The sequence below is a fragment of the Punica granatum genome, chromosome 1, assembly GCF_007655135.1.
Source record: "Punica granatum isolate Tunisia-2019 chromosome 1, ASM765513v2, whole genome shotgun sequence".
Taxonomy (NCBI): Eukaryota; Viridiplantae; Streptophyta; class Magnoliopsida; order Myrtales; family Lythraceae; genus Punica; species Punica granatum.
Window position 1 is genome coordinate 47,283,765 of NC_045127.1, and position 10,395 is coordinate 47,294,159.

The following is a 10,395-nucleotide window of genomic DNA, read 5'->3' on the forward strand; positions in this document are numbered from 1 at the left end:
GAAAAGGTCAAAAGCCTGGGACTAGTTTGAAAAAACAGCTTGACAAGTGGCATCCATCGAATGGTCAGTCCATAGATGAGGTGGCGCACTGAGTTCATGTAATACAATCTCAAGAAAGTCAACTTATAGGAGTAAGAATCATTCGGTGAAGCCAATGGATTTGCTGATGCCTTCGCTCGGATTCATGTAATACAATCTCAAGTTGTCTATTTTACTGTTTCGAGACACCACGGGGATTGCATCCCCTACACTTCGTTGTACATGACTTTGCGTAATGGTTGAATGAATGACCACTTTACTTTCCAAAAAAAGAAAAATCATCTACCAGCTCATACCGAAGACAAATTTCTAGTGCCAGCAACTATGTTAATCTATACCTATAATAAAAAAATGTGCCGCTACCCCGCTGGTTTTCACACCTACAGTCACCATTTGCGCTCTTTCGCTTTTCTTTCCTCCCGCATGCTCGGCCCTGAATCATACTCAGCCCCTTTCTTCTCCTTTCCCGCTCTCCCAAACTGCCCGCCTATCAAAAAATGCTTGCGCTTCTTCCCAACAATTGCCACCTGTTCAAACGCTTTCCACCTGCCCGTGCCTTCGATCATGCCCTCACCAGAAATCTACGTTTTGTACAATCTACCACTTCAATGATATTGATCAGGGCAACATCAAGTTTGCACCGAGACCCGGGTTCAAATCCCCTTAGAGTCATCGGAGCGCTTTTGGCGTAATTACCCGCTCCGTGCGCTGCCGGAGGTTCATGGAGTCTCGGGATTAGTCGGGTGAAGCTTAGACACCCGGGTTAGCAAAAAAAAAAAATGATATTGATCAGGGCTGCATCGAAACGGCGACTAATTCTGCAACCTATCTCTCCCATGCCATTATTCGGTTATCCTCTACAAAAGCGTTCTTTGACAGCCCTGGTCTGCATTCTTAGACAGCGTCTTGCCCTCAGTTGACGCAGACCTTCGTAGAGACGTCCGTTTCTGGATTGCGGAACACAGAGAAGCAGCCGCCTCGCTGGGAATGATCTGCCTGAAGCCGGCAGACTATTTGCATCATGGATCCGCTACTTCACAAACCCAGAGGTCTGACCCCATCTTTCGTTTAGAGGTACACTTTCTCAGGCAGCCTCTACTCCTTTGTGTACACACGATGGCCGTTCTAATTTTCCTTGTGTGCTGCCCTGACATCGGCTCTTCAAATTATTTTATGTCCACCGATCTGTTATTTGTGACCATCACTTGTTCGACAAAATTCTTATGTTAGTTGTCTGTCCAAACTAGCATTTTACTGTTATATTTTTTAGTGTATAATGTCGCCCAAATATATATGACTATACGTATTAATTGATTAATCGGCCGCCTCATTACGAATGACGTTATGATGACCACTTGTGTGGCAATTGGGTTCGATTATTAGCAGATGAGCAAGAAAGGGCCAATACCATGGGGATAAGAAGTTCGCCAAAACAGACTAGAAAAGAGGAGAAAGCTCACATTGGAGAGGTCACTATTTGATCAGTTTATGTTGCCTGTTTGTTCAATCATGTTTAACATAAGTAAAAGTTAGAAACGGCCGAAGATCTATTCAAGAGGAGAAATGTTTTTTTTTTTAATTAAATCTTATCTTTTGATTACGTTTATTTGATCGACGGTGTGAATTTGTCTGTTGGCGTGTATTATGTTCATATCATTCCCTCATGGTGTGACTATTTCCGGTAATTTCCAACTGCTTTTGGGGAGAGCTCCAAGACCATTAGTTTATTGATATATTGGTTTAGATTTCCATTTGATGTTCCTAATTGATCAGAATTACCAGCTATTTATCTCCCAAATCATGCAATTACTTATGGCTTTTCTATGTTTTCTTGTACAGTGCTCGCTTGCTCTTTCACTCTAATTTAGTGAGATGGCTAGGCCAAGAGTCGGTAACTTTCTTCCATCCAACTTACAACTTGTCTCTTAGCTTTCTAGATCTATGCTTGAATTTATCAATATCATCTTGCTTCTTCTCTGGTAATACCGATAACAATTCTTCAGGTAGCTGATCATTAGATAAAAAGAATTCATATGCTATGATTTCCAGAAAACAGCAAGCCAATAAATCTTATGTTAGTCTAACGAGTCAGGTGTGTACTAGCTGTTTTCCCGTAATTTTAGACCATCAAACAAGTTTGATACGCCTCTCAAACAGGGGGGGGGGGGGGGGGGGGGGGGGGGGAAGATTCGACTTATGTTCTTCTTCTTACTATGGTAAGGATAAGAGTTGTTCTTGGAATCTTTTACCAGAGATTCAGCATCCAGTCGTTTACCTTCACCAACTTTTGAGTCATTGAACCATTATAATCATGAGAGGAGATAAGAATGTCATAGGAATGATAAAAAATAAACATTGTAAGAAATTTTTCCTGCCCACTAGCTGACATGCCATTGCAGAATGATTTTTCCTTTTGGTTTAGAAAGCATATGACTTAGCATTATTTGATGAAAAGACATTTCGAGCAATACTTTTTCAAGTTAAAGAAGTGCTCAAAGGTTAATTTCATGTTTTATATATATATATATTCGTTTGAAAATAATAGATGCTAGGTTCATTGTATAAGTTATATCATAAACTTTTGATTTAATGTTGTTACTTGAGCGACTCTTTTAGACATGTACATAAGCATAATGACTGTGATTGTATATACAACGCTAAAACTTTTATCCTTGAGCACAGGTGCCAATGAAGTAGAGTTTTGTGCAAACAATTTGTACACTTGTTTGCCGTACCAAGAATAATTAGATGATTGACTATTTCCTTTTCGCTTCACTACAAAATGCTCAAATTCAAGAAGCTCCTACCTCAGGGTTTGATAAAAATTTTAGTAGCCTCCTATCTCTCATTCAAGATTCCGTGTAAGTTACACGTGATGAGATTGGGTAAAATATATATATATATATATATATTTATATATTTTACTGTTTTTTTGGGATGAACCCATTTGAAATACTATTATGGGCACAGATGGATAACTGGAGAAAAAGAGGGGAACGACACTGCATGAGGGAGAGAAAGAGAAGAAGAGCGGAAGATCTAATCGATTTATCTGATTAGAGCACTGCGATCCATCTCTGATAGTCATTTACTATCCAAGTGAACTGCATATTCTACCCTTTTTAAAAAAAAAAAAATTCTTCCTGATCATAAAATCTAATTTTAGTTTTTGTCTTTAGGCCATTATGGTACACTTTCTTTATATCGCACGCTCAAAAATTCTATATTGAAAAGGTGCACTTAGAGATGATGAAGTTCTTTAAACCTTGAATGTTGTGTTGAAAACAATGTTGCTGACAAATGGCAATTGATTGTGCGTTTAGATGCTCTGAAGCTGACATTAAAGTATTTGAGGTTGATTTTGAGGTAGTTGATGAGTTTCATGGCTGCTTCTATGCTACAAATCTCCTTCCGGTGATACTAATGAAAAAACAAAAAACTTGTAATTCAAATAGATTATGTAAAGTCAAATATTGAAATGGAGATTGGGGCCAAACACTGCCATAAATTACCAAGTTCATTTTTCACTTTCCACGGTAAGACAATATTCTGATTCAAATCCTAGACGGAATCAGAACGCTGTTATTCCAAAAAGAACGCCAAAAACACAGAGGCCGTAAACTCCTTCTCGCTTTGCCTACTTATAGAGAGCCGGGTCAAACAACCTCGGAGTCGGGATTGCGATGAGAGGCACCTTCTTCTTCATTACTATTCCGAATTGCTCCGACAGATCCAACTTCTCCCCCTTGGGCAGCTCCCAATCGAAGGAGTGCAGGATGGTGGCGAGTGAGTACATCACCATCCTCTCGGCCATCGCGATTCCCGCACACATCCTTCTCCCGGACCCAAACGGGAGGTAACTGAAATGATTCCCGCTGTAGTCCACATTGCTATTCATAAACCTCTCAGGGTCGAACTCATCCGGGTTCTCCCAAATGGTTGGGTCGCGATGGATTGCCCACACATTGATGTAGACCATCGAGCCCTTCTGGATCCTGAAACCGCTGATAAGGGTGTCGTCGCTCGGGCAGTGTGGGACCAGCACCGGGGCGGGCGGGTGAAGGCGGAGGGACTCTTTCACGACGGCATGGAGGTAGGGGAGCTTACTGATGTGAGACTCTTCCACTACGTTGTCCTTCCCAACCACCGTGTCGAGTTCCTGCTGGGCTTTCCGCAGAGTGTGTGGCTTGTTCAACATCTCGGCCATGATAAATTCGATCGTGTTGGAAGATGTCTCAGTTCCATTGAGAACCATGTTCTGTGTCAGGAGTCAGGACAAGTCAAATTATATATACTATCCTTAGTATAGATTTTATAATTTGGTTCATGATGAAAACATCAAATTTAAGGAGAGATGATAAGTACCATGAGCAAAGCTTTGATTTCGATCAAAGTCAGAGGAGTCTTGCCATCTTCCCCATCTTTCAGCTCCAGCAAGAACTTCAAGAAGTCCTTTTTCTTTTCTGGGCTTCGCTTGCTTTCCTCCACCGTGGCCTGTCCGCCCTCCTTATCATTCCCCAGCCGCTGACTTAATACTGCTTCAAAAATTCGATCGAACTTCCCCGCCAAAACCTTAACACGCTTCTGGATCCCCTGTAGGTCGAACCACGCCAAGCCCGGATAGAAGTCTGATATATTGGGCCTCCCCACCAGCTCCGTAAACTCTCCTACCGCATTCTTGAATTCTACACCCAGCCTATCCCGCTCATCCCCCTTCACGGTTCCGGCCCACAGCATGCTTGTGATCACGTTGTACGCAGCGAGAAACATCTCCTCACCCACGTTCACAGGCGATCCACAGCGCTTGTACAAGTACTGGATGCTCTCACGGACCTCCCTCCTGCGGAGCCCGTACATGGAGTCGAGAGTCGTCCGGCTGAGCATCTTGAGGACGCAGATCTTCCTCAGCATCCTCCACTTTGGGCCATAGGAGGCCGTCACGATCTCTGAGCCCCCGTAGGTCATTTCCCGGGCAGCAACGGGGACGTTTCGGTTCGCAAATGTTAGGTCATGGTCCTTGAGCACTTCGCGGGCGGTGGAAGGGGACGAGATTACGATCCATACCTTTCTCCCGAGCGTGAGCTTCAGGACGGGGCCATAGGTTCGGGCCAGGAGTGCAAAGTAGGTGTGCAGCTCCTGATCCAGGAACGGGAGGTACCCAACAAACGGGAGGCCGAGTGGGCCGGGCGGGCTTCCCCTCCGGGGTTTGAGGTAATGGATGCATGAATAGCAAACCAGAGCGAAGAGTGCCGACAGCGTAAGGAAAAGGGGTGAGAATGGTTCATCATCTTTTGGAGGGCTCATGCACCTTCCTCGTCCAAACAATGCTGAGAGAGCATTGAAAATGGAAGAGTTTGATTGGGAGGTGATGAGGGACATTTTCTGTTGGAAGAGATAGAATCAACTCAAGAGAGTATATGGATCAGTCGGGAGATGATTATATAGAGATTAGATGAAGCGAAAAAAAGAAAAAAAAAGAAAAGAAAAGGAAAGTTCGAGATCCCCTAGAGCTACTTCATATGCAGCTCAAGCTATAAGGTGATTAGATAGTGATGCAGCAGAAAACGTGGTAAATCGGTATCTCGAGAAAAACAAGTTATGACAATCCTGTCTCGAGGGAAACGGCTTCCGGAGTACAACACACGGCTTATGGCCTTAACTAGACATGATTTAGGCCAAATTCCTTCATTTAAGGCCTCAAAAGGGCAATTTTATGTTATTTGGGCGTTTTTATAAAATTTAGGAAGTTTATTGCTTTCGTTGTAATTTCGTTTAATCTTATTTAAGTGTTGTAAGCCCTAGAGCTAAAGACAATTTTTTTCATCTAATAAAGTTTCGGAACTACCGTGCTCTTTCGCTCCTTCTCGGATTTGATTCAAGTTTGAGACAAAATACAGAGTGGATACATATAGGGGCAAAATTGAAAACTATCTCGAGCATATATAGTGGAGCGGTTGGTGGCAAACTCATATTTGTGAAAGCACATTTTCAAAACTTTAAAAAAAATAAAAATGGAGCGCTGTTACATAACATTCATGTATCACATACTATTATATTTTTATTTACGGCTAAATATAAGATGAGTTCCACTTACAGAACCCACTTGTATTATTAAGAGAAAATATAATAGCGTACATGCATTTTAATGAAGAAAAGAATACTAATAAAAAAAAGTGTAGTGCAGTTGTATACGTTCTTATCTGGTAACCAAGAGATTTATGGTTCGATACTCGGTGGAACTCTTCATGCCCATTTATTAATTAGACTTGTGTGCTTCCCATGTAATCGAAATAAAAATACTAGTATCACTCTTCCCCCCTGTTGAGTTGGGGTCCCGGTAATATAAAAGTCTGGGCTGGCGTGGATAATTATCTGAACATTAGGTTGATTATTATTAAATAAGTAGAATCCACATTACTATGTCTGTCCATTAATACTTTTCTATTAGTCACCGAAAAAAAAATGAGCTTCTCTATTCTATACATTTGTAAAGGAACGACGACAAGGACGACAGGGCAGAGAGCTGGCCATTTCAAAATATGAGAAGACGACGAAAATCTAACCACTGTTCCGGGGAAAGATATATGTGTATACATTTTCCACACATATTATATATATATATATATAGACAATTAATCCCGCACGTATATTTGAGCGAGCATTGCTATTTCCTGCGAAAAATCCTCCGAAAGAAACCTCCAAACAGACACAATGGCAGGCTGTGTAATTCGGGTAGTATGAACCATGTTCTGATGGTATAAACTTATTCCTGAGATGGCTTTCTCGAGAATGTTTTTATGGCTATACCTCATAGTTACAATGAGGAACCATCAGAACACCTATCAGTTGTAGAAGGGGGAACTTTTACACTTGTATCTCTAAACAAGACAGCCTCGACATAGGAATAGCAACCAAACTACTTGATCTTCTAGCTGGCAGTACTGAACTTGTCCGAAAACTCGACCTCAGTGCCTTCTGGTTTTTGACATGTAAATTTGTTCCGTATCAGGTAATGCTCCTTGATAGAATTTAAGGGTAATCGTTTGAAATTGGAAAAGTCATTGGAACAGCCATTTACTAGAATTTCTTGTTATCTCTATAACCCTGCAAATTTGCTGATTTGGAGTTAATGAGAAGAAAAATTTATTGAAGGAGAATCCAGCGTCTCCTCTAATCTCTTGTTCTCTGTTCTTCTGTCCTCTGTGCATGACACGAAAGCCAACAGATTTGTTACCAGAGCCTAAACACCAATGGTTTAGACCAGTTCCGCAGTATGAAACACTGCAGCAGGGGAACTCAAAAATGATCTCTGATTATTTTTCTCCGGTAATTTCTATTGTTCATCAGATGACAAGAAACGGCAAGGAGGTGATGGATGTTTGGGTCGTAGAGAAAATGTTTTGCATTACTAGAAACTAACATAACGATAATAAAAGTAATAGCTTAAAAATAAGTTATACATATTGACAAGCCCACAAATCCCAATCATCAAAGAGCGAACATATTCTATTTCTTTTTCGAAACTTTTAAGTACTTGAGGAAATTGCTTGGAGTCAAAGCTCGAGGAGAAACAATTTTAAGAGGAGCGAATGTTGACATGTAAACTTGCTCCTTATCGGCATATTGGTTAATCCCCCTTGACAGAAGGAAGTTTGAAGTTTCATTGGAAAATTAGTTCTTGAGCACCTTTCCTGCTTGGGAAAAGCTGGAAGCCTTTTCATTCCTATTCATTTTTCAATTGGCGTCATCGATATATAACTTCAAGTACATGACTGAGCTGGCAGAACTCTTCAATCAATCTTAGCGGGCATAAGCACTCTAAAATTTGGCACTCATTTATTACATTACATACAATATATAGTTCAGTTCTCTATTGACTACTCATGGAGAGCAGGATCGGACAGCCTTGGTGTCGGAACAGCGATGAGTGGCACCTTCTTCTTCAGTACGATCCCGAACTGCTCAGACAAATTCATCTTCTCCCCCTCAGGCAGCTTCCAATCGAAGGAATGGAAGAGGGCTGCGAGGGGGTACAGCACCATCCTCTCTGCCATCGGTATCCCAGCGCATATCCTCCTTCCAGTGCCGAAATGCAAGAAAGTGAAGTCGTTTCCATTATAGTCCTCTGTCTTCTTTCCATCCAGGAACCTCTCGGGGTCAAACTCGGTCGGGTTCTCCCACAGGGTCGGGTCGCGGTGGACGGCCCACATGTTGAAGAAGACCCTGGACCCCTTTGGGATAATGAAGCCACCAACGAGGGTGTCCTCAATGGGGCAGAGCGGAACCAGCAGAGGGACTGGCGGGTGGAGGCGGAGGGCCTCCTTCATGACAGCCTGGAGATAACTGAGTTTGCCGGTGTGGGACTCCTCGACGATGTTGTCCTTTCCCACCACCGTGTCGAGCTCCTGCTGGACTTTGGCGAGGATGTGGGGCTTGTTCATTACCTCCGCCATGGCGAACTCCACTGTGTTGGAGGAGATGTCCGTGCCGCCCGCCAACATGTCCTGCATCAACATTTTTTCGTGGAAAATAAAGAAAAGTTCTAGGAAACTTTTTAACCGAAATGAAAATATAGGGGAAAAATGGAAAACCAGAGTAAGCCCTTGCCCTTGGTGGCGTTTTTCTCACTTGAGAATTCAAAGTTATAGCACAAATGGTCCCAAACTCTTGGACTTTTTGACTTAACTCCCTCTAGTTTGATTTTATGTAATCAAGAGAACAATGGACATTGGATTTGTTTTACATTCCGGCAAAGACTTAAAATTGGTTGGTATAATATTGGCCTTTCTCCGTGAGAAATTAACGATGTAGGTTTTATTTTGGTTAGAAGGTAATTATCAAACTTTTCAACATTTTTTTTTAATTATAAAAGAGGTCCCATGGATTTAATAAGTTTTTTTTAGTAAGTTAAGTTGCATATGACAGGGAGAGTCAGACCATTAGTACGGCCTTGATGCCGGCCACAGTCAGCGGCATCTTAGCGTCCTTCTCGTTCTTCAACTCCAGCAGAATCTGCAAGAAGTTCTGCTTGCCACCTCTTTCCCGCCGTCCATTGTGGCATCGGCTTCACCTTACTTCTTGACCCTTGGCCGCTGATCGATTATCGTCTCAAAGATCTTGTTGAACCGCTTCACAAGCCCATTCATCTGTTTCACAATCACTTGCAGGTCGAACTGGGCCAGGAATGGGAAAAAATCCGATACATTTGGCTTCTCCAGGAGGGATGTAATCTCCGCGACCACCTGCCTGAATTCTGCACCAACGCTGGCCCCAACTTCGCTCTGCACAGACCCGCCCCACGTCATGCTTGTGATCACGTTGAGGACTGTCAGGAATATCTGCTCTCCCCACGTTCACGGGTGACCCAGCCCTTTTGTAGAAGTACCAACGGTCCCGCAGACCTCATGCCTCCTGAGACCGTAGACTGAATCTAGGCTCATGTTGTTAAAGCATCTTGTGCACGCAAACCTTGCAGAGCATCCTCCACTTGGGCCCCGTACGGAGTCCACACAATGTCCGTCCCACCAATCGTGGCGGCCCAGCCAGCTGCAGGCACATCTCAGTTTGCAAAAGTAACATCATGGTCCTTTATGACCTCACGAGCTATAGAAGGAGAGCTGACAACGATCACGCACTTGTTTTCAAGCATAATTCTCAGGAGCGGCCCATATCTGCGAACCAAGTCCGGGAAATAGGTGTGCAGCTCGGGGTCCAAGAACGGCAAGCTCCCGAGGAGTGGGAGGCCGATAGGGCTTGGCGGGCTTCCTTTTGGGGCTTTAAAGCAAAATATCCACAGGTACCCGAAGAGCGCGAAGATAGTCGAAAGAATCAGGATCATAAGTGAGATATCGTCTTCAAAGCGTCCGTGTTTCAGGTTAATTTACATTTTTAGGTGTTAGGAACGCATGAAGCGAACTTGGATGCTTGTGGGGGGAGCCACGCCAAAATGGTCGACTATTTTCTGCCTAGAAGAATATGATGTTTTTCCTTTGTTTTTCTTTTTCCCGCCTTCATTAATACATAATAATTGTGTGCTGCCTGACCACAGTTATGCAATGAGCCGACTTAATTGATTGGAATAAGATATAATAATTTCAATTTATTAATCGAGAGATGGATAGATATGCAGCGACGGATCCAGAATTTGGACTTTGGGGGGCGAGCTCCTTCAAGGGTCAAACAGGATGATAATTTCTTCGAGATAGGGCCGCAAGTACAAGGAATTTCATCAAAGTTGAACAATGAGCGTCGAAAATATATCAATTCAAATCCTGCATTTTCGAATTGAGAGAGATAGGATTTCAATGCAAATGCTAGATTTTCTCATGTTGCTTCGGCCAAAATCCCTTGATTTCC

At 42.8% G+C, this 10,395-nt stretch overlaps 1 protein-coding gene, 1 long non-coding RNA gene and 1 pseudogene across 2 annotated transcripts; 1 reads left to right on the plus strand and 2 right to left on the minus strand.

The window, feature by feature from the left end:
- The first annotated feature begins 381 nt into the window (after window positions 1-381).
- LOC116199510 lies at window positions 382-3,361 on the plus strand. Its single transcript, XR_004155557.1, has 3 exons — window positions 382-1,113; window positions 1,879-1,930; window positions 3,010-3,361. It is a non-coding gene; the product is annotated as an uncharacterized LOC116199510 (long non-coding RNA).
- A 163-nt stretch (window positions 3,362-3,524) lies between these two features.
- On the minus strand, window positions 3,525-5,436 carry LOC116199428 (flavonoid 3'-monooxygenase CYP75B137-like). The gene is made up of 2 exons (XM_031529807.1): window positions 4,405-5,436; window positions 3,525-4,297 (listed from the first exon to the last, which is right to left on the minus strand). The coding sequence occupies exons 1-2, from the start codon at window positions 5,416-5,418 to the stop codon at window positions 3,677-3,679; spliced, it is 1,635 nt and encodes a 544-aa protein (XP_031385667.1). The 5' UTR covers window positions 5,419-5,436; the 3' UTR covers window positions 3,525-3,676.
- Window positions 5,437-7,774: 2,338 nt separating this feature from the next.
- On the minus strand, window positions 7,775-10,047 carry LOC116192529 (annotated as a pseudogene).
- Between the last annotated feature and the right edge of the window lie 348 nt (window positions 10,048-10,395).

Bases quoted from the DNA above. Each gene is read 5' to 3' on its own strand.
- LOC116199428 (XM_031529807.1), bottom strand. From the start codon at position 5,418: ATGTCCCTCATCACCTCCCAATCAAACTCTTCCATTTTCAATGCTCTC. The intron at 4,298-4,404 runs GTACTTATCATC...CTCCTGACACAG, and splicing joins AAATCAAAGCTTTGCTCATG to AACATGGTTCTCAATGGAAC.